Source organism: Helicoverpa armigera, chromosome 1, assembly GCF_030705265.1.
Source record: "Helicoverpa armigera isolate CAAS_96S chromosome 1, ASM3070526v1, whole genome shotgun sequence".
In the NCBI taxonomy this organism is placed as follows: Eukaryota; Metazoa; Arthropoda; class Insecta; order Lepidoptera; family Noctuidae; genus Helicoverpa; species Helicoverpa armigera.
This window is the reverse complement of record NC_087120.1, coordinates 1,830,680-1,855,249: the sequence shown is the minus strand read 5'-3', so window position 1 is coordinate 1,855,249 and position 24,570 is coordinate 1,830,680. Positions and strand designations below refer to the sequence as shown.

General features: G+C 39.9%; 1 protein-coding gene across 2 annotated transcripts; it reads left to right on the top strand.

Annotated features, from left to right (window-relative positions):
* The first annotated feature begins 1,250 nt into the window (after nt 1–1,250).
* LOC110383091 (protein RCC2 homolog) lies at nt 1,251–18,252 on the top strand. Of its 2 annotated transcripts, none has more exons than XM_049836831.2 (12): nt 1,251–1,367; nt 6,751–6,959; nt 7,227–7,373; nt 8,047–8,122; nt 8,531–8,662; nt 9,273–9,372; nt 9,937–10,040; nt 10,465–10,631; nt 11,300–11,480; nt 14,004–14,081; nt 14,653–14,753; nt 15,358–18,252. In XM_049836831.2, exons 1-12 carry the CDS (start codon nt 1,364–1,366, stop codon nt 15,526–15,528), a joined length of 1,470 nt encoding a protein of 489 aa, XP_049692788.1. In that variant the 5' UTR covers nt 1,251–1,363; the 3' UTR covers nt 15,529–18,252. The 2 variants fall into 2 exon arrangements, with proteins under 2 accessions (XP_049692788.1, XP_049692777.1); XM_049836820.2 differs by having other exon boundaries at nt 6,739–6,959.
* Nucleotides 18,253–24,570: the final 6,318 nt, after the last annotated feature.

Here is a 24,570-nt window from a genome sequence, read left to right as displayed (position 1 = left end):
AGCTCGCATGGGACCGCCGGAGCCCTGCAGCGCCGGAGCCGTGACAGAAGCCATGCTTGCTGCATGTTGCGTGCTTACATTTTAAACGCACTGAGTTACACACAAATTCATATAAAAATAAATAAGCGACGTACGTTTGGGAACCCTAGTATATTAATTGGTATTTGGGAAATATTCTAGCGATCGTTAGCTTTTTTAGTCTAACAAAAATGACCAAATTAGGAGTCATGGTATTACATAATTGGTAACATCTAAGTAGTGACAATATAATATTTGGTCTAAAGTGTATTTTAAAGGCGTCCATATATTTTTTTAGTAGTCAATAATACGAAAAAATGGTTTTATCTAATAATATTTTTGGAAACTTTATTTAGTGACCATTTATCCATTCCAGGTAACCGTTTAGAATTTTTTTGGTAGTAAAATAGGTACTTTTTTGGGTGGTGTTTAAACACAAGCCTTTAAATAGGTACTGTTTCAATAGGTGTCGCTACAATACTTCTTACGTTGTTCAATAGATGGCAGCTCTGTAACGAAGTCCTGTAATGCCGCACGGATGCAGCCTCTGAATTTGTCTGTAGATTCGATTAGATGTAAATAAAATAATTTTGCTAGTATGTTTTGAATTATAACTTAAAATTACAAGTGAGCACTGCTTCAAATTATTATAGGTTTATTGAAAAAAATAACGTATGTACCTAACTTAATTTGTCATAATTTCTACTTTCTTCTCAAAAATAAACATATCCGATTACAGAACTATAGACGTAGCTTTTAGTTGTTTTTATTTTCATATGCATTATTTTATAAGTATTGTAATGTAATTTATTTATGTATTGTATTTTGGTTAGTTAGTTAGTTTAGTGGCCTACAATAAAGGAACAAATAAAAAAATAAATATAGTCTGCCTATCTGACCACCAAATTTTTATCAAATCGGTTTAGCCGTTATACCACATTTCACAGTGAATAGTAAGCAAACCTACGAAACTAATTTCACCTTTTTGTACTGTCATGCATACCGATAACATACATTACGAAATTCTTACTAAACGCGTGAGTAGCCTCCGATTTAAAATCTTGAATTATTAAAATATTCCATTCTAATTTGCTCGTAATGCGATAAAATGGTATCAAAATAACTAATCAATACCATTCGGAAAATAATATCATATCGATTCAGATAAGTATGTTACAAAAAACTCGGTGTACGCCGTAATGCCCATCACTAAAAATTTTATAGGATCGACTATTTTTTGTACCTCCTTGTTTGCACAACACTAGTAGACTAATAACTTGTCGTGCGGAGCTTGTGTGACAGACATTTTTGAATATTATTTTTAAACAATTGTTTCTACTTCAATATGAGTAAGTATACTTATTTAAGTTATTACTGTGCTAATTATATGTTAACAAACTATTTGTGATTTCTTTATGGGTAAATATAGAAGCAAATAATAACATTGCACGTGTCGGCTTGCAAGTCTATCACCGAACTTGAAAAATTATGTTTTAATTGTACACATTAAGTAAATCATAAAAAATATCATGATTGATTGCTTACGTTAACATTTCAGTGTGAAGAGATCGCATATTAAATTAGATAATCGGATGCTTATTTTTTATAATGTATCATAACGGTTTTTTTTTCGTTCCGTTCATTGTTGAATCAAGATGCCTACCGAGTGCGCCCGGACGCTGTCGAAAAATCGTAACAGAACAAAACTGCTTTGGCTAGGGTACTCAGATCATCGCATTAAAATAATAACAAATAAATAAAATGCGCGCGTTTTACTGTTTATGAATGAATAAAATATGTATGTTATGGAATTTCAGATCCATTGTAGTTGTTGCACATTTTTGCCAACAAAAACCTTTCTAAATTGAATAAGCAAGTGCTGTATTGCTAGGAATTTAATTGATAATGCTATAAGCAGTAATATTTTTAGCATAAAGCTAACATATTGGTGCCAGTAACTTAATATTGAAGGTAAAAATTACTGCTTAATGTTAACAAGTGGCTCAAGTGAAACTGATAATAACAGCACCCCCAAAACATTTCCCAATATACCACTTGAAAGAATCACATCTATTTCATTTAAACTATTCAACTTTAAGCATTTCATATCTTATCCTTCATTGTAAAGATGTATTATTTAAATACACTTTTTTCTACACCTATCTGTAGATACTTGGAAGAAGTATGAAGAAGGTGTAATCTTGAGCATGAAAACCACTCACATATTTTCTCAATTAAAAGTATTTATGTTGTTACAAAGTTGTGGTAGTAAAAGTGGGTAAAGAACCATCATTTATGCTTGCATGCTGGTTCTATTAGGTCAAGCGAGTAGGGGTAGTCAGAAGCCAGTAATTCTGACTACCAGTGTTACCGAGGGATATTGGGTTTCCACAGCAACAGGTTGAGTAGGTCAGATAGGCAGTGTTCCTTGTACTCAGAAACAAACACTGGTACTCAGTTGCATCCAGTTAGACTGGAAGCTGAATATAGTTGGTAAAAGGCTGGATAGAAGATTGCTATACTTATCTTATTTATATATATACTTAGAAGATGTATGTTATTGAGGTATAATTTTTAGTATGAAAACCACTCACATATTCCCTCAAGTAAGAGTATTTCTGTTGTTATAACCTTATTTGCAAATTCACCCATATTCTAAAGAGTAATTGCAGCTGAATATGACCCATGCTTCCCAGGCTTCAATGTGATATGGTAATTCTTCTCTATAACAATTTATCTTCAAAGAATTCAACATTTTCAATAGAATGTTTATTTATTAGCCACAGATATGGAGAATATAAACAAATACTCTGTGAATGAAGCTGAGACCCAATTACAACTGAACACAGTTGGCTTATGAAACAATGCTTCAATGTACTGATATAAAGTTGATAAAAAAAAAGAATGAACATTTTATTCACTAACAATCCAATATCTTCAAAACAAAAGGCTTCACCCGCTGCCTTAACTAAAACTATTCAAGAAAAATGTTTACTGCTTCTTTCAGTTATTATTTACAGTCATTTTCAAATTAACTAACAAGACAGTATTTTAAAAACTACATTTCAAACTATTAGCATAATTAATGTTATCACACCAATAAGGACTTACTACAGCCATTCTCAATATTCTATCTACCTGTTATTTTGCTTACTAAAGATGTTGCTTGTATGAGGCTAGCAGCAATTATAGTATAATCATAGGATATTGGGAACAACCATTAAAAGACAAGTCAACAGATGAACAGTCCACTGAATGGTGTAAGTTAGAACAATTTACATTGCTTATTATTCTCATGCATAAGTAAGTACACTTGCAGTTTGGCCTAATAGGAAAAGAACCGACCTCTCAAGTATTAGTTCCATTCCAGGTCAGGCAAGTGCCAATGCAACTTTTCTAAGTTTGTATGTAATTTTTGAGTATATTTTGGACACCAATTACTTTTTAGAGGGCACAATGAACTGTAGATCCCAGCTTCCATTTGAATATCTTTAGCAATCGTTATGTGTAGTCAAAGCCAGATAGTCTGACAACCAGTATTATCAATAGATATCATTGTGCCTGGGTAACTGGGTTGAAGACGTCAGATAGGCAGTTGCTCCTTCTAAAAAAAACTGCAACGGTACATGGTACTCAGCTGTATTCCGTTACATTGTACAGCGACCTCAAAATAGTTGGGAAAAGGCTTGGCAGATGTGAAAAAATTTTATTAGAAAGTTATATTAGTTATAGTCTAGGGACAGATAAATAAATAAAATCGTTTATGACTTCACTTTGTACAATTTTTTTACAATACTTTTGCTTAATTCTAAATTTCTTTTGCTTAATTAGTGCTGATGTATGATTTGCCTGAACTAAGTAAAAACCTGTGTCTCAGGCGTAAAAAGTGCTTATATGTATAATATTTATAGCGAATTAACAATAAATTGCTATAGTAACTAAAAACTAGGTCACTGTGACAAATAAAGTGTCATTATACATATTTATTATAATGCTTACATTCTATTTGGGAACAAATATAATGACCACCATAAAATGCTTTGATACCCTTAGTTTTGCAACCAGAAAAATCTACTGAACACCAGAAAAATAAAGTCTAAAAATGTAATAGTACCAGCTATTTTAGTCACGACTTCACTTTAAATTGTATTCGACCACCAAATTTAGTAAATGATCACCAACTCCTGACGACCAAATTAATGTACCTATTATTTTTCCTAAATAAGTCACTGTGATTGCCATAAAATGTAGGCTTATTATCAAATAAAGTATTATGATGCCATATTAAGTTATGTGTCCGGCTTGCAATGCATGCGTGAGTGTCAGTATGACGAGTGACAGGGGAAAATGGAAGAAAATGACATATTGCGCCGACCCCAAGTAAAATTGGGAACAGGGCAGGAGAAAGAAGAAGAAGAATGTGTTTCTCAATACACTCCCTCGAAAACACACTCTTATCGCACTGTTTAGAGGCATGCAATAGACAATTTTCCACCCTAGTGCAGGAAAAGGGTCCCCATAATGTTAATACATTTATTGTATCAGGCTGAACTTACATATTTTTTTGGAGTCAGTTTACTTAAACAGGATAGCAAGATGTAAAAACTTTGATTATCATTTTATATTAAAACGCTGGTATAATTTTGATGATCATTCACTACTTTTGGTGATCATTTACTACTTTTCGGATAACAATGATTTATTTGGACTCATTTTGCTTAAATAGGATAGCAGAATGTAAAAACTTTGGTTATCATTTTACTTTAAAATGGTGGTTTAATTCTGGTGATCATTTACTATTTTTGGCTTGCGCATGATTTATTTTGGAGTAATTTCACTTAAATGGGATAGCAAAGTGTTAAAACTTTGGTTATCATTTTACATTAAAATGCGAGTTTCATTTTGGTGATCATTTACTATTTTTGTCTGCTATTTGTTACTATTTCTGGTGATCAGTTAAACATAAGCCATTCTATTTTATTCCGATTATCTCTGGGTATGTTGGATTTACTAAAATCGGCAATTCTTTGATCTGATATAATGATATAATCTAATGTTTGGCGCTCTCAGGCGCCTTCATAATCCACAGTGTATTCAGCGGCTTTCCTAGCAGGGCAATCCAAATCTCCTGTCTTATGGTTGTGGGGTTTATTGTAGCGCTTGCAGGTTGCACATTTCGGTGGTTGTTCTTTCGAAGAGCACTCTTGAGTCGCTTGTCCTTCAGATGCAAGGTAGTTGTTAATGATGCAGCGTATTACATTACATATTTTATTGCTGATTTGACTATGCTGTGCGTCTGCTGAGCGCTATACTAACCTACGTCATCACACATACATTACTTAGCGTGCCATTTCTTACCTATAATTTGTGTGGGTTGCGGACTATGTTCGTAATAGGACCTTTGTACAGATATTGGTACATAGTTGATCTTCAAGTATCTGAGACCCGTTTTGATGTACTTCATTACCAACACATATTGATAAAATTGTTCTCTTCTCATATAAAGATGTAGGTTGTGTCGTTAAATAATTAAGTAGAGTCAACTTTTCACATTAAAAGATATAAGTTCTTAATTGATAGTTTATCAACAACTTCATTTTTTAATTTCAGTAGGTACCTAATTGTAGTGCTGTGCGTTCGTTAACCTAACTTGCGTAAAATTTCTAGCTTCTGACTACATGTCACGACATAGCATATCATTACCCATAGAAAAGAACTGGCGCATAAGAATTAGTCTCCCTATACGTCACAGATTACTGCGTCCAAGATTCACCAAGTAGGGTGTAAGGGTTCGTCCACATCTGGCGACTGCGCAGCTCGCAAGGTGCGTGCGTGCAGTCACGGCAATGGTTTTGTGCGTCTCTTTAGCGCAAATTCATGCAAGGCTCGAACGGCCTTCGAAATGTTAATACCGTGCTTAGGTGGCTAACAAGTTGTCACTTACAGTCAATTGTAGGCAATTGGCCGAACACTTGCTAATAGATCGATGTCATGCAGTGCAATGCACTTATGATTTATACTGTTACATGCTGTCGTCAGTCTATGCAATTTTAATTGTGCCGTGACGGAATAACTTTTGCGATACTCGTGTCACATATTTGCTATCAAATTGTTTGTCAGCTACTAAAGATATGTACCGTATTGGCCTGGATAAAACATACTCAGACCATCCTCTTAAATATTCTCTCATTTTTACTGAGATCCGCATTAAAACACGTTATATAGTTTATCGAGAAATAGACTACTTATAAAAATTGTTTTTTTCTCATACAAACAAATACGTAAATGTATAGGTTGAAAAGCCTTGCAACAACTACATAATCATATTATGAAATATAAGATATATACATAGAAGTACATAATAACACCTTTGACGTTTCCTTCGAGAAGAGAGCTATTGAACATTGTATAGATACACCGTACTAATTGTACGCCCTGTTCTGAGAAGAGCCAATCAATAAGTTACAGGAATATTTCACCCCGTATGTAGGCGGGGTGCACTTATCTACAAGTATGAATTATTGAATGCAGCGAAAGGTGAAGGCTTGCTTTCTATGTACCACTAGATAGGTTGTTTACGACATTATTAGCATTACGTAATTGAAATATGAGTTTTGATACTTGTATTTTTATACCTACCTTTGAGTTTTTCTAAAAAGCATCCAGGCTTCTTGTCTCTTATTTTGAAAAAATACTAAATTAATCTTAATTAATTTAAAGCTTCTAACTCAGTTCCGAGAAGCAGTATGACAAGAGATGGCAAGACGCTGCCGTTCCGCAACGCTGGTCCCAGGAACAGCCGCCACAACAAGCATAGGAAGCCAAAGAAGCACGTCTCTGAGGACGAGGAGAGTGAGGACTCCCCAGTGGAGGAACAGCCCCAGGAGGAGCAGCGTGGACCCTCCCCTATGTTGGAGGAACCTACTGTTCGTCTGCCTGAGGTAAAAACTCTTTTCATACTTATTTACCCGACTCTTACCATCATCAGGCGTACTGACTGCATGTTTACCCTATTAATCATTAAACAATTCAAACCAGTCACAGGTCCTTACAAAAACTAAACTTAAAAAAAAAAACAGGGTTTTATGACACAACCAATAAGCCGTTATCGTGATCCACTCGTGCACGCGAATTACTCGTTACAATTTTTATTAAGCTGCGAGAGCCTGTGAAACCTGCAGCACTTAATATTGAACGTGTAATTGCAGGAGGTGCTCAAGGCCCTGTACAAGACCCCGGGGGTCCTGATGATAGCCGGCCTCGTGTCGTGGGATCTCGTTGCTCGTCGCGACAACAACCCCACCAAGCGGACCCACCCCAATCTTTACACATTCCACAAGTTCACTGACCGCAAGGTAAGAAAAACCATCTTTTAATTATCCACATGTAGGAAGTAGGTCTGCTTGTATTTAAGTATGACCTCTTTAGTGCAATGGGCACTTTGTGGCCGAACTGCCGTTCTGATGGTCCCGGGTTCGACTCCTGGTACGGTCAACATGATTGGCTGTGGTCTGGGCGTTGTAATATCTATCAATTTAAGTTTAAATAGTTTGGTTCAGTTGTGTTAGCACCCATAACACAAGCTAATCAATAGCCTGCCATGGGGCTAACCAACCTTGTTTGAAAGTGTCCCAAATATTTATTTCTGTTCATAATAAATCTTTTTTGTCTATGCCTCGTTGGTCTCGTAGTCGCAAAGTCAAAGTATTTATTATTTGTAAGCTGTACACGAGGTCTCGGGTTCGATTCCCGGGTCGGGAAAAACCCGTAAAGTGGTTTTATTAACTTTCACAAATCAGTCCATAGTCTGGTAGTAGTGATTGATGCACCCGTGCATCGGAGAGCACTTAAATGTCGGTCCTGCGCCTGATCTCTCTCCGGTCGTGTCGGATCAGCTCCCATCGGACTATAAGAGTGAAGGAATAGTGTGTGCTCTTTTGTCTGAGCAAATGCCTGTGCACTACAATATATCGTGCGCTGGGCTCAATTATTATAAATCTTTGTTGATGTATTGTTTGTTTTTTTCAGTACCGGTTCATAGCTAGCAGCTGCTCTGCTGGGCACTCGGTGCTCGTTGATGAACACGGAGAAGTCTACACTTTCGGTGAGATCACATTTCAATTAGATCCTAGTTATTTGTCTCTTTGAGAAATCTATATATCTGTAGAATCTGTACAATGTTTTCCTTCATCAGACATAGGTCCATCTTTCATCTTTCTACTTCTTTTTCTACATGTTCTCTTTTTTTACTTCTTAAGTTTCTTTAATCTGACAGTGGTGACAGGAATCTTGTCTCATCTTTATCTCCTTATGCGCTGTGTCCCTTTATTAACCACAGCAACAATCTCTCGTCTACTACTAGCAAACTCTACTACAAGTCTGCTGGAAGAGATTTCTATGGTAATAAACGGCACATTGGTACTATTTTCATGACATTACCCGTTCTGTCATATTATGACTTCACGGTATAATGTTCTAACATAAATGGTGAAACTTAGTATTTGTTTTTCAGGTCGCAACACGTGCGGCCAGCTCGGCTTCGGCGACACGGTGACACGCAACGTCCCGGAGCCCGTGCCCGCTCTCAAGGGCAAGAACATCATCCACGCCGCCGTAGGCAGGCACCACACTCTATTCGTCACAGGTAAAAAAATCACTAGCGCAGATTCTTATAACGCAAAATCTTTTAAGAAAGTACCTCGCGAAAGCACTTGACGAGAAACGTCAAGCTCCACCCTCGTACCAGCCTGTATTTTTTAAAATAAAATCACCAATCAATCAAGAGCAAAGATTGGTCTTGATTTGACAATTAACTCAAATGTCTCGTTAATTCTAGGAACTGATCGATTTGATTATGCTTACCGTACGTTACTTCACGATAACGCATGTTTTACGCGATTAAACAAAACTTATCTTACAATAAGCCGCCTACACCTACCTTATGGAATCTCCGCTCATCTCTCCTTCCTCCGTGCTTTAGCATCAAGTTCATTGACATTACATAAATGTTCGTTTTCATAAAACAACTTTTTTACTTTTCACTAATTTTCACGCTCAGTTATAAAAGTCAACAGTTTTTTTAGGAAACAGTCTTTCATGTTGTCAGTGAACTTGAGCCCTAAGTATACTTATTGCAGAGGTTCTCTAAAGGCTATTATAGGAATTTAACATTACTTGTATGGGGCTAACGTCTAGTTACTAAACATAGAATTTTCAACAAATCAACAGATAGTAACTATAATTCTTTATACTAGACACGGGCACGGTGTACGCTTGCGGCGACAACAAGTGTGGGCAGTGCGGCGTCGGCAACACCACGCCGCAGATACTCAAGCCGACCAGAGTCAGATACAGGTAACTTATGTCCTTACACTACTCATAAATGTAATTTTTATTTCACTAAATTAACTGACAGCTGATACAAGTACTCAAACTTATAGTAAATACCTGGACACTGTTACTTACCACCTCTACACAAGGACTGTTAACCCCATCATTTTCCGAGCCGTTTCACAAATATGTTGGGGTTGGCTTCCAGTCTAACCAAATGCAGGTGACTACCAGTGTTTTACAAAGAGCAACTGCCTATCTGACCTGCTCAACCCAGTTACCCAAGCAACCTGATACGTATTGGTGAAATACATGTAAATATAAAGTTTCACAATGTTCTGTTTTACTTGAGTTCTGAGTTTTTGTAGGATATGTGCATTGCACTATTGTTATCAGTGTTTCATTTTTCAAAAAAGTCGGTCACTGATTATCTTCCCAAGACATGAGATAGTACAATACATATTTTAAAATGGATTTTACTCTTTTGTATTCTTGCCTGTTCTTCTCCATGGGACCCACTTGAAATGGTGCAAACAGTGTGACATTTCATAAGAGTCTGCAAATAATAATATTAAACTTTTCCCTCAGTGGGGCTCCGGTAGTCAAGGTGGGCTGTGGTGCCGAATTCTCCATGATCCTGGACTGTAACGGAGCCCTGCACTCGTTCGGTCTGCCTGAGTATGGCCAACTGGGTAAGTTTTTGAGAACATTCACACCATACATCATCTATTATTGCTCTGGTGCTAAAAAAAACCATAAGGAACTATGTAGGTAGAGCGAGTTGGGGTAAATGCCAGTAGCATATTTAACAATTGACAATATTTTACTTTATAATAGTACTTTACACATATCAGAGATGACATCACCAGTTTTCTTTAGTAGTTGAGTCATAAATACATTCTATTACTTGTAACCCGTCATTGCAATTGTCCCCCGTGGCTATAAGCAAGTACATAAGGAACAAAAGGGTAGTACATAAAGTAAATAATGATTCTAATATCATTTTAGTACAATGTTATAAACGCTTTGGTTTAAACTGTATAGTGTTATATGTTATAACTGTATAGTGTTGTTGTAAGTAAAGAATAAGTTAATGTCCATTACTGGTTGTTACAGGCCACAACACTGATGGGAAGTACTTCGTGACTTCCACAAAGCTGTCGTTCCACTTCGAGACGGTGCCGAAGCACGTGGCGCATTTCTTCGAGAAGACCAAGGAAGGCCACGTTAACATCGTTAAAGATGTTGAAATCGTTGACTTCTCCTGCGGAAATAATCATACAGTGAGCTTGTTTTTGCAAAAAAATTTACATAGATAGAGAAATACTGCTTTCTAACGGCCGTTCCCAATACTGCATTTGTTGATTTGCTGATTGAAGCTTACTACAGATATAATTTTAACACTAGCCTACACACGCTGACAGAATTTTGACACTAGTAACATCAAATTCCTAATAAATTGCTGATCAAAACCACAGATAGATAATAATACATTTGGGATCAGCCGTAATTAGCACATAGTGTAGAATTATTCAAATCGTTTCAGTAGTTCCAGAGCCTATTCGATTCTAACAATCAAATTTTTCCTCGTTACACTTTAAAAACGAAGCATTGATTCCTTCAGTAAGATGTCTTTTAATAATTGTGCCAATATTCGTTGATTGTTTGTTAAATAAATATGGCCCAACACCTGTACAGAGAAAGATTAACTTGCCGCCACTGATAATGCCGATTTCGTGGCGAAATACTGCGTAAAATATAAATCTGATTGTCATTGACTCGCCAAGAAGAAGAATAAATAGTCATAGTCAAGTCATTTATTGCAATAGTGTAGTTGACAAGATGTTCCATATAATATACAGATGTAATTAGATACATACATGACCCTGCTAGGGCACAGCAATATTAAATTAAAAAATAATAACAATCAAATATTGTTTGATTATATCAGGTGGCGATAGATTCCCGTAAGCGCGCGTACAGCTGGGGCTTCGGCGGGTTCGGGCGCCTCGGCCACGCAGAACAGAAGGACGAGAGCGTCCCCCGCATGATCAAATACTTCGACTCACAGTCGCGGGGCGTTCGCTCCGTGCACTGCGGCGGGACCTACAGCTTAGCCGTCAATGAGCTCGGTCAGTATACACACCCCTGGATTATTATAATATTCGTATGTCTCTTCCAGACCACGGGACTAGGGTTGTAAACTGACGGTCACATACGATAAGTGACCGTCAATTACTATTAAATGACCGGTCACATTGGACATTTATTGTCAGACTGGTCAGATATATTAAATAAGTATTTTTTACTTGCTACAATTATTATTTTCGTCTCAAGCAAATTAAAAACATTATGAATGTGAAATAATACCTATAATTGCCTTTCTAAACCAACATAGTGCATAGATAACCTTTTAAAAAGATAGACTCTCAAGTACGTATTTATTTTTATTGATGTATACTGACAAATCATTAATCATAGAGTGTCGGCGAAATCTTTCTTTTTTTATCGACGTTAAAAATCATCAAATGACCCCTCCTGCTGTGGGTTAGCAGCGGTGAGGGAGTGTCAGATTCTTGCTGACTAAAAACCGTCGTGTTCCGTCGTAGGCCTTTTATGTACCAGAGCCGCGGTAACTCTTTCGAACAACCCGCAGCCCCGGCAGGCCTTGGCCCAACTGGGCCCCTCTGGGGTTGCTGACATCTCTTTGAGGAGCGCGTGTCGACACAGGTCTGTTGTCTAAGTAGACAGAGGGACGATGAGCCACCGGAACTCACCGCCCACAGACCCACACCTACGGTGGCCGGGAGTCATCTCGCGACACCCGGCGCCCGTGGTGTCTACCTGGTCCAGCACGGCGGCTGGGATGAGAGGTGCGAACTCTCTGGCGTTCCGCCTCCTCCTTCTCGAGCATGACTGCTTCGCAGAAGGAGGCGACGGCATCCCATTCCCTCTCGCCCCGGACCATGGCCTGGATCAGGGCCAGACGAGAGAGGTCGCCGCCGCCTAAAGCCTCGACGAGGACCCAGCGGTGCCCTTCCCATGCGGGGCACACCTGGACTGTGTGGTCCACCGTGTCCTCGGGGCTGTCCGCACAGTGGTGACACCCGGGTGCCTCCTCACGACCGATTCGGTACAGGTACCTCCCGAAACAACCGTGTCCGGTGAGGACCTGCGTCATGCGGTACGTGAGGGCGCCATGACTCCTCCCGAGCCACTCCTCAAAGAGGGGACTTACCGCCACGATGGTGGCGTGCCCTGCACTGGGTTGCGACAGTCGCTCCCTCCAGGCCACCATGAGATCGCGCCGGAGCTCCGCCCGCTGCCCGACAACTTGCCGCGGCAACGGGGTTTCTCCCCGGCGCAGTGTCTCCTCGCGCCAGTCGTACAGGCGCAAGAAGACTCTCGCCTCGAGATCCCACGGTGGCAGTCCAGCAAGTAGGCCAGCTGCTTCGCGGGAGATCGTACGGTACCCCCGGATTAGCCTAATGGCTATCACCTTTTAGGGCACGTTCAGGTAGTGTACAGCACGCGGCCGTACCGAACGTGCCCATACCGGGGCCCCGTAAAGGGCCATGGACCGCATGACCCCCGCGTAGAGTTTACGGCAGGGGGCGTTTGGGCCTCCCAGATTGGGCAGGAGCCGTTTGAAGGCAGCACCTGCCTTCTCCAGTTGTGGGCCCAAACGTCGGAAATGCTCAACGAAGTTCCACCGGCTGTCGAGGACGAGTCCTAGGTACTTCATCGCCCTCTCGACGCCGATGTGAACCCCCACCGTGACTTGGAAGCCTGAAGGTGGCGCGTTCCGAAGCCCATGAAAGCACATGGCCTCGGATTTGTGCAAGGTCACCTCCAGGCCCAGCAGCTAGATCCTCTCGATGATCGTCGCAACCCCGCGCGTCATTATGTCGGCCGCCTCCTGGTGCGACCTCCCTTGTGCCAGAACCAACGTGTCGTCAGCGTAGCAGACCACGCTGACGCCGCTAGGGAGGTCGGCGCGCAGCACCTAGTCGTAGCGGATGTTCCACAAGAGCGGCCCAGAACCGACCCCTGCGGAACACCGCACGACATCTCCCGCCGGGCGAAATCTTATCTTAAAGATCTATGAATGACATTTGGTTACCTTCGATGATTCTAAAACTTCCGTAGTTTTATAAAATAAAGAAAGAAAAAACGTTTATTTCTAATAAATTCTATTTTTAAACAAAAAAAAACGATTCTGACGTTGCTGACAATAAATGACAATAAGTGACCGGTCAAATTGGATAAATGTCCAATATGCTCGGTCAGATTAATCGGTCACATATAACGTGACGGTCACTTTACATCTCTACACGGGACTGTAAAGTCCCAGATTTTTGGAAGGCGAACGTGGGGCCGAAGCCAATACGCTGCCTTTTTGAGACCACTACTTGATTGAAATCCATGAATGACAATCCCCGGTTCCGTGCTAATCTATTACTAATTATGTACCTGTGGCAATTACTGCCCATACTTGGATATTGGATAAAATATTGCCTATGTTCACCGGGCATAATGTAGCTTCCCAAAAGAGAAATATTTTTTTCAAATTGGTCAAGTCAAACAAACAATAAAATCTTTATAATACTAGTAGATAGAAGCAAGTTGACGAAAAAACTGATGTTGTTCGATAGGTGGACTGTTCCTGTTTGGGCAGACCAAGCGCACCGGGGAGGCTAACATGTATCCCAAGCCCGTGCAGGACTTAAGTGGTAAGAATACAATTTATTTTATTACATACTTGCTTCCGCCAGCGGTTTCATCCACAGCCCGTGGAAACTTCTGCACGAAGCCGGGTAAAACGTTGCCTATAGCCGTCCCCGCTAAATGGGCTATCTTACACTGAAAGAGTTTTTCAAATCGGATTGGTTCTTACTGCATTCAAGCAAATAAACTTTTCAACTTTATAATATTAGTATAGATTTGAGAGTAAAGAGCTCGTGGCTAAGTCAAAACCGCGAGGACTGATCGGTCTTAAGGTTAAGCAATGCTTGGCGAAATCGGTGTGTGGATGGGTGATCATTTTGTCATAACCAGCACTTCCGTGTTTCGGAAGGCACGACAAAGTAGTGCTAAGGGGTATCAAGTTACCCGGTTAACTGGGTTGAAGAGGTCATATAAGCACTCGCTCCACATAAAACACTTGTTAACTGCATCAGGTTAGACTGCAAGCCGACTGCAACGTTCTTGCGAAAAGGCTAAGTAGATGATTTGACAGAGGTATTTTTGAAAAATCATTTCTCTTTAAATATTAGTATTTATAGATAAATGTTTGTCCGTCAGGTTGGAACATCCGCAGTGTGGGAACCAGTAACACTTCGATTGTGATCGCTGCTGACGACTCACTCGTCGCTTGGGGCGTCTCGCCTACTTACGGGGAACTGGTAAGAACGTAGTTTATAATATCACACGTTGACCAAAAAAAAATGGATATATTCTATTGGTGTCTGTTGTTTAGTTTTCCATCGGTATTTATTTACTATTATATCAGTCCAGTAGATACGGAGCCTTTGTGCTAACTATGTTACTTCGTGGTAAACAGACAAAACAATGTTTCTCCTTTAACAAGGGCACTTGCCCGCGCATTTGCGCGCGCAAGCGGCAAATGCGCGCCATAATGTTGGTATGTCGTGCGCGGGCTGTCTCGCACGTTTCCGTCTTTTTATGAATTACCTCTACATCAGTGTGCAACAAATTAGCGAGTTTGATTAAATTAAGATTAAGAGTTTGAGAAAAATTAAATATTTTCTGTTAATGTTCTGTACTTCTCCTTCTGACTATCTTTTGTGTGTGTGTATAAAGTAAAGCTGTGCCGTGTAACCGTGCGTGCAATAAACAGTATATTCTACCTTGTGCACCCTGGACTTTAATTCATCTTACACACTTCTTTTACATGACACCCAACATTGTATTCCATTTATTTATTTTATAAAACATTTTTAATATTTAAAAAACTATAAAATAAAATATATTTTGTTATTATTACAGGGCACGGGTGATTTGAACAAGTCTTCAGCTCGGCCCAAGGAGGTGACTCGTATGGACGGCTTGAACATCACTCAAGTCACCATGGGCTACTCCCACACGTTACTGCTCTGCGACGACGCAGGGGAGGAGGTCAAGGCTAAACTGGCGTCTCTCCCCACCTTCAACCCCTAAACACCCCTTAGGCCCCCGAAACACCCCCCTTTAAACCCCTAAACAGGATCACTAAGGCTGTAAACAGTGCTCGACGTAGCTATATCTGTGCAAGTCTATGATCGCGCACACAGCTACGCTGGCGGTACGCGCGTGATTTTGTATGTGATTCAGTCGGGACGTACGGTCAGCACTGACCGTCGGCCGAGCACTGTTTCCAGCCAACAACATTTGGTTACATAACATAACATAACATTTTGGCACAGCAAAATTAATACATAAATTTAAATATTACTTTAACTAGCCTTTGTAGTTATGGACAAATCGAATCGCTTTGTTTACATTGCCAGCCAAATTAAGCTATTCTATTGGTCCTCAAACATATACCTAGTTAAAAAAATATAGAAGAAGCTTAGATGAACATCAATCCTTTACATTAGTAATCTCTACCTAGAATACTGCTCACTCCTTTGTGCGATTTCTGAACAATTTATTAAAGTAATAATTGAGAAAATTAAGCATTTTGAAATCAAGTATTGTTACCTTAAGAATGCCTAAGCTGTATTAAAGTTGAAATATTGTCTTAGTACTTTTAGCTTCTGTTGGAGAGATTACACTACTAAGCTAACTAATGTAAAACAAGAACTTAGTGCACAAAAATATTGTTATAAACCCTGGATTCGTGAACCACCAGTGTTAGGCTTAAATAAAAACAAGCTCACTACACAATCTCGGCAAACGGAAGCTTCCACAACTCCACAATAGCAGGCCTACGGCAAAATCACATAAATTATACTTTACTAATGAATGTCCAGTAGGTTACATAAATATTTACTATTAAGTTTTTTTTTGTACTTCTATAAGTCAACAACACTTGTCCTTTGATTGTTAGACAAAAAAGTGAACAATTTCTCAATTCAACTGTTTTTTTTTTTTATATTTAGAACATATTAGCATAATCACTATGCTTTAATGTTTTGATTTGTTCATTTATGCATGTGTATGTTTCAATGTCACAGGTAAAATAGATTTTTTTTACTCAATAATCATGCAAAATAGATAAGTAGCCTTTGAAAGAAGATAAACATGCATGTTCTTCTATAAAATCTGGTTATCAAAGTACAAGTGCCAAGAATCCATCGAATTATTATGTTTTAATTTTAATTAATGACTCCAATTTATTTCTTATCGTGTTTTATATATTTAAGGGTTTATATTCATTGCTCAGTTATTACTGTAGCATAAAAAATACATTAATAAAATAGTTTTAGGTACACTAACGTTAATGGTAAATTATTATGTGTATAGATGTCGAGCCTGGGCAAATTTCGTTGGACACCCATCATTTATTTTACTGCATATGCTACTGCGACGCCTTTTGCGTAAACACATCTTACGATGAGTGGTACCATTTAACTACACCGATAACGGAACCATTTTTAGTTGTCAAATATCAGATTTAATCAATGGGCGGTAAGCAATTAGATTAATTCAAACTGTAAACCGACCATAACTTTATTACACTTACAGCCAGTTTCTTCATCAAAAGTAAAAGCAAGTTATGTCATAAATTAAAAGTAACGGTCAAATTCGTTTTTTCAAGGCTAAAGTAACAGCAAAACTAATAGTTAAAATCGTGAAAAAGCGAATTTGACCGTTACTTTTACTTGATGACATTACTTTTGATGAAGAAACTGGCTGTAAGTGTTTGCCAATAGTACCTTTAAACGGAGTGTGTAGACGGTTATCAGTCTCGCGAAATTTGCCACGGTATCAGAGAAAATGTATTAATGTTTTAAACTTCTTCTAGTGTAAGTGTACCTACTTAAGGATCGGCGTGTTGGAGCGCAAACCTTTCATACGTTTGTTTCACGTGACACGGAGGGACAGTCTTGTCAAACAAATAATATACTTGATGATATTTTCATTTCAGGGTGGATGTTTGAAAGGAAAACCACTTTGAAACTTTTTGATGTCTATTCTTCTAATATGTTAAAGGAATGCTATTTACGATGTGACCATATTTAAAACAAACTTGACAAGCAATTTCTTATAGGCATGAGATTTTTGAGAAACTGTATTCGGACTGTACTTAAGCTGTGAATTTCCCGCGCTCGAGCCCACCCTGTACTAGCCACGAGTTTCCCGAGCGACTGTGGCAGCCCACCTCACTTCGATCATTCTAGTATACGACTAAGATTAAACAATTTGTATGAAAACAGTAATATAGAACACCTCTTTTCGAGATTTTCTACTTTATTATGATTCTTTAGAGTAAGCATAGCTGTAACTGATCGTACTTATTTAATATTTGTAAGTGTAGTTGTATGTTCACATTCCCTCAGCCGGGCCCATGTCGTTGGACCGTTTCCACGTTAATATTTCGGGCTACTGGTCTATAGACTGAATTTTACTTGAATTCTAGTTTAAAAAATTAATAAAAGATGTCTTTTAGTCATATTAACATTGTACAATAGAGATTTTTGCGAGCCTTCTTACTTTCTGCAACAAGGGAGAATATTTGTCTGTCATAGTTTATTTCTACAATAGATATATAATTAATCATTAATCACTAGCGTATCACCCGCTCTTACCTAAATAATAATAACTTGTAAGGTTGTAATAAAATATGTATTCAGAGGAATAACAATCTCATCTCCGGTCAGGACTAACGGGTACAAAGTATTTATCATAATGTGACCTTGCCAACTGATGATTTGATAAATAAAACTTTTTTTTCACGTATCCCTTCGTTTTTTTTGTTCCATAGTCTTTGGGCTTACCAACCTCAGATGAATGAATACCAATAGATGGATGGTGGCTATCAGAATCGGTATCATTCTTTAATTAAGGTGGGTACTGACCAACGTTACGAGGTGTAATGTAACATTCGCATCGAGCGTGTTCGCATCGAGCATGTTACGCTGTTTTTAAAATCGGCGTAACATGCTCGTCAAAACTCTGTGCTCCACATTCGCTCAAAGCTATCTATCTAATTGCTATCAGATGCGGGGGAAATTCGGAAAATCCAAAAATTGGCTATATATTGGAAACTACAATGGCCCGATCCTGCTAAGTTAATAATGTTTGAACGTTTTTGTTATCAACAATTCAAAAATAGAAAATCTATAATATAAAAATGAATCGCAAAATGTGTTGGTAAGCGCATAACTCAACAACGCCTGGACCAATTTGGCTAATTCTTTTTTTGTTGTGTTTGTTATTGTCAGGAGAAGGTTCTTATGAAAAAAAAATAGGGTAAAGTAGAAAAGTCAGTTGACGGGAGCGAAGCCGCGGGCAAAAGCTAGTAGGGAATAAAAAAGTACCTAATAAAAGGAGAATTACAAAAAATAAAACCGACTTCCAAAAACACCAAAAAGCAAAAAAGAAAAACAAATTTTAAGTGCCTAGAAGTCGGTGTCTAATGGATGTCCTTAAGTTAATTTTGCATTTTACTGTTTTTGGAAGTCGATTTATTTTTTTGTAAAAAGTTTTTTATTTTTAGCTTTTCAGTATTAAGAATAGTTGTCACAATCCGCATAACTGGAAAGTTCTCATTAATACGAATAATACAAGCCCAAACAAGAGGTATTTTACATATTCGGTTGTCGAGTTCCCTCGACCTTCTCTGGTCTCCATCATCAGGTCAGCTCCAAACCTTCACTGTTGCAAATGTCACGTCAATACAAATAATATAAACCCATACATGAGATAGTTTACAAATTCAGTTGTTGAGTTCCCTCGACCTTCACTAGTCTCCATCATCAGGTCAGCTCAAAACCTTCACTGTTGAATAGTGCTATCATGCAAACACCTGAGTGTCAAGTTTTCATCCTATGTATTCCTACAACTTTCGAATGTTGCCCTCGATTTATCAGGGTTTCCTTCCATCAGTAGATCGTGACTTGATGATAATGGGACCACCTCGGAAGTATACGCTATCAAACAAAAAAAGAATAATCAAAATCGATTAATAAATGGCGGAGTAATCGCATAACAAACACAAAAAAAACGGTCGAATTGAGAACCTCCGCTTTTTGGGAAGTCGGTTAAAATAGTCAGTCAGATTATTAATATTCCGAGAGATTTTTAAATCAATTTGTCCAGAAATCTGTATTTCTTGGGTCTCAGCTCAAAGGGCTCGGTGCTACATTTTTTTAGCTTGACAAAACGCCATGGAATTAATAAGTAGGTACTACGTAGAACTGGAAAGCCTACTGTGCGAATAAGCGCGCGCCGAGTGAGAGGTGTAACCATTCTAATCTGTATACATTGGACCTTTAAAGAAAATAGCTCAATGCCTACGAATAAATTCAATAATAATAAATGGCGTAGGTAGGTACGGCAAATTAGCCAGTTAACTAGGTTTATATTGATTATTGAAATTAAATAATATTAATATGAAACAGAGAGTGCGAGAGAAGGAAAACTCGGAAAAAAACCCTCTATCAACCCGTCTGGCCAGCGTGATAGCAGTAGACTAAATACCTCTATGAGCAGCACAAAAAAGCCACGGCCCCTAGTTCCCGGCAGTCCCGCTATTCCCGGTCACGGTGGCGACCGTGGTTACGGCGGGACAGGGGGTGCGAAGAATCTCCAGGTTACGGGAGGCCACCAAATAAAACTGACTCTTGCTACGTACAACGGCCGCACGCAACGGCTTGACTCGCTTCTGGCGCAACTCGAGGTGGAACTTGGGAAGATTAGGTGGCACATATTAGGGTTATGTGAAGTTCGAAGAGAGGGGGAGGACACCATAACCCTCGAATCAGGTCACCTACTGTACTTCCGAGAGGGAGACCAACAATCCCAAGGTGGCGTTGGGTTTCTGGTTAATAAGTCCCTAGCTGATAACGTTGTGGAGGTGTCTAGTGTGTCGAACAGGGTAGCGTACCTTATCATAAAGCTCACCGACAGGTATAGCCTCAAGGTAGTGCAAGTGTACGCACCGACCTCGACACATTCAGACGATGAAGTGGAGGATATGTTTGATGATATATCAAGGGCCCTCCACTTCACTACAAAGACCCATTATTACACCGTTGTCATGGAGGACTTTAACGCTAAAGTGGGAGTACAGATTTGCGGCGAATCGGCAGTAGGATCCCATGGATTTGGGAGCAGGAATCATAGGGGGCAAATGCTCGTCAACTTCCTCGAACGCGAGGGGCTCTTTTTGATGAACTCCTTTTTCAAAAAGCAGCCCCAAAGGAAGTGGACGTGGCAAAGCCCCGACACTATGACTAAAAATGAGATTGACTTCATCATGACGAACAAGAAGCACATATTCAGAGACGTCTCCGTGATCAATAGGTTTAATACCGGGAGCGATCACCGACTTGTCCGAGGCTCTCTGAATATTAACTTCAAGGCCGAACGTTTGCGTCTGATGAAGGCCAGGGGCCAGGCTCCGACCAACACTGCTCCAAACCATGACAGGATCTGAAACGTTCCAGTCAAATTTGGAGAACCGATTTGCCGCCGTGGAAACCACAACAGACGTTAACCAGAACCACGAATATGTGGTTCGAATCCTCAGGGAGGAAGGTTCGAGATTCTGTAACATGCAGCGTAAGGGCAAGAAATCAAAGCTTTCGGAAGAGACATTAGGGCTTATGAAGAAACGACGTGAAAACCCGCCCGTCACTTCGTCAGCTAAGCGGGCTCTAAACCAAGAGATCACCAAGCACGTACGACGCGACCTACGGTGCTCCAATACTCTTGCCATTGAAAGAGCAATTGAGCTGAATCGGGGGTCAAAGGTGTTCGTACAATCTCTTGGAAGAAGCCACTTGACGAAGCTGACCACAACAAGTGGAGAAGTCGTTTCTTCGGTGCCGGCAGTCCTTTCGGAAGTGGAAAATTTCTATGGCCGGTTATACGCATCGCATGCATCTCGACCTGATCCCGGAAATGAGGATTTTAGAGCCACATTAACACGCCATTTCACCGAAGACCTGCCAGAAGTCAGCATTGGCGAAATCGAGATCGCTCTGAGACAGCTCAAAAATGGAAAAGCTCCTGGCGAGGATGGCATTACAACAGAGCTATTAAAAGCAGGAGGAAACCCCTTACTGGGGGAGCTCCAGAAGCTTTTTAATGCCGTCCTGTTTGAAGGGAGAACTCCAGAGGCGTGGAGTAGGAGTGTTGTCGTCCTGTTCTTCAAAAAGGGAGACAAAACCCAGCTGAAGAACTATCGACCCATTTCCCTCCTAAGCCACGTCTATAAGCTGTTCTCAAGAGTGATCACGAACCGACTTGTGCGAAGACTCGACGAATTCCAACCACCGGAGCAGGCTGGGTTTCGTAGCGGATACGGCACCATAGACCACATCCATATAGTGTGGCAGATTATACAGAAGACCGAAGAGTATAATCAGCTCCTGTGTCTTGTCATTTGTGGACTATGAGAAGGCCTTTGACACGGTTGAAATCTGGTCTGTTCTGGAGTCCCTGCAGCGTTGTCAAGTAGATTGGCGATACATCCAGGGCCCCGATTCTCCTAAGTTAATAATGTCAAAATCGAATAGAAATCGAATCGCAATATGATCGCAATAGCAGTTTTAACCATATCGGGCATTCTGCTACTAATAAAAGACCAATCGTATTCGATTGACATTTGATTGGTGTGCGATTGGTCTGCTATTTTGATGATTTTGCTCTATACGGTAGTTTACTGTACAATCATTTTGCAATCGTAAATCATTTGCAGACAAAATGATTCATTATTGAATGACAGAAAAGGTTAAAAACGTTTATTTCAAAAAAAAATAGCGGAATGCCACATACGCTTCAATCGTAATCGAGTCGGGATTGGATCTCAGTCGAATCGAGTCGAACGTCAATCGAATGGCGCTTAAGTAAAATTAGGAGAATCGGGCCCCAGGTGATGAGATGTCTCTACGAAGCCACTACAATGTCCGTCCAAGTACAGAATCAGCAAACAAGGCCCATACCGTTGCATCGAGGAGTGAGACAAGGGGATGTTATTTCCCCGAAACTGTTCACTAATGCAATGGAGGATATGTTCAAGACGCTGAACTGGAAAGGACGCGGCATCAACATCAATGGCGACACATCTCTCACTTGCGATTTGCTGACGATATCGTCATCACGGCGGAAACTCTGCAGGACCTACAACAGATGCTGAACGACCTGGCTGAATCTTCCCTACGCATCGGCCTACGGATAAACTTGGACAAAACCAAGGTCATGTTCAATGAACATATTCTACCGGAACCGATTGCGATACACGGCGCCGTTCTCGAAGTTGTTCAGAAATATGTATACCTCGGGCAGACATTGCAGTTAGGGAGAAACAACTTTGAGGACGAGGTGAATAGGAGAATTCAGTTGGGTTGGGCTGCATTTGGGAAGCTACGTCGAGTCTTAACATCGTCGATCCCACAGTGCCTAAAGACAAAAGTCTTCAATCAGTGCGTCCTACCTGTCATGACTTACGGAGCCGAAACGTGGACATTGTTGGTACGGCTGGTTCACAAGTTTAAAGTCGCTCAGCGGGCTGTGGAAAGGGCTATGCTCGGCATTTCTCTGAGGGATCACATCAGAAATGAGGTAATCCGTCAGAGAACCACCGAATCAGCAAGCTGAAGTGGCAGTGGGCTGGCCATATTAGCCGAAGAACCGATAACCGTTGGGGTAAACGAGTTCTAGAGTGGAGACTACGCCTCGGCAAACGTAGTGTAGGACGTCCTCAGGCACGATGGAGTGATGACTTGCGCAAGACGGCTGGCAGGAGCTGGATGCGAGAAGCCGAAAATCGATCTCAGTGGCGTGCATTTGGACAGGCCTATGTCCATCAGTGGACTGCGATAGGCTGATGGTGAATATGAAACATAATAATCTAATTTAATCTTAACCTAACCTTAATCCAGTTGTACGTAGTACTTATTAATTCCATGCAAAACGCTCACTCACATAGTAGGAACAACGCCATCTGGCACTGATTTTGGGAACTATTGTTTTTTTAATTCTTAAAAAAGAAGATAGGTGACAGATGGCGTTGTACCAACTCCATAGATGTAATAATATTAGGGGTTAAAGTATGAAATTGCCGTTTTATTCTAGTAGGTTTTTGAATTGCCATAGAGTCTTCATGGTTTGAGGTTTTCGAATGGAACTTTTTTCACGTGGTTTCTGTGATGTTCTTCTTTTAAAAAATGTGAAACATTTGATTATCGATGTTCAATTGTTTTTGTTATTCAAGTTAAACAAGAAAGATGGATACTGCGAAAATTTGAGTAATTTTTGAATATGAGTTCCGACGCGGGATTGAACGGCAGAAACAGCCCGCAATATCAATGCTGCATTTGAAGAGGTGTCTGCTAAAGAACGCGCCGTGCGATTTTGGATTAAACGCTTTCGTAGTGGAAACTTCGACTTGAAGAACGAGCCATGAGAAAGACCGCCTGACAGGTGACTAACGAGAAATTAAGAGAGACGGTGAACGCCGATCCTAGTTAAACTACCCAGATACCCAGCCGAACACCGAATAATGTTGAAAAAATTAGCAGTAAAACAGCCACGACTCATGAATCGACCTTCACCGCTATTGCTCCATGACAACGCGAGGCCTCATACAGCAAAATAAACCGTTTTAACTCTTCAGGAACTGCAGTTGGAAACTATTCGTCTTCCTCCATATTCGCCAGACTTTGCTCTAACGGACGACCATTTTTTTTTGTGATTTGGACAATTATCTACGTCACAAGAAGTTTCTTCCCAGGAGGCAGAACAAAATTCTTTCACACTGTTTGTGCAGTCTAGATCCTCAGAGTTCTATCGTAAAGGCATAAATGACCTTCTTATTAGATGACCGCAATGTATAGATAATAATGGCAACTATTTTGATTAAATAAGTTTGTTAAAAATTTTAAAAAAATACAATTTAGGTTTTCAGTACAAATCGGCAATTTCATACTTTAACCCCTATTATATTATATACTAAACAAGATTGCGCACTATCAAAATATATATCTACGAAAATTATCTCTATTCCAGCGCAATAAGGTACTAAATTGGTTGCATAATACACAGAAGCAA

What these genes read in the sequence shown, in the direction of transcription:
- LOC110383091 (XM_049836820.2), top strand. An exon ending in CTACTGTTCGTCTGCCTGAG is followed by an intron (nt 6,960 to 7,226) that starts GTAAAAACTCTT and finishes GTGTAATTGCAG; the next exon opens with GAGGTGCTCAAGGCCCTGTA. An exon ending in GCCCGTGCAGGACTTAAGTG is followed by an intron (nt 14,082 to 14,652) that starts GTAAGAATACAA and finishes TTTGTCCGTCAG; the next exon opens with GTTGGAACATCCGCAGTGTG.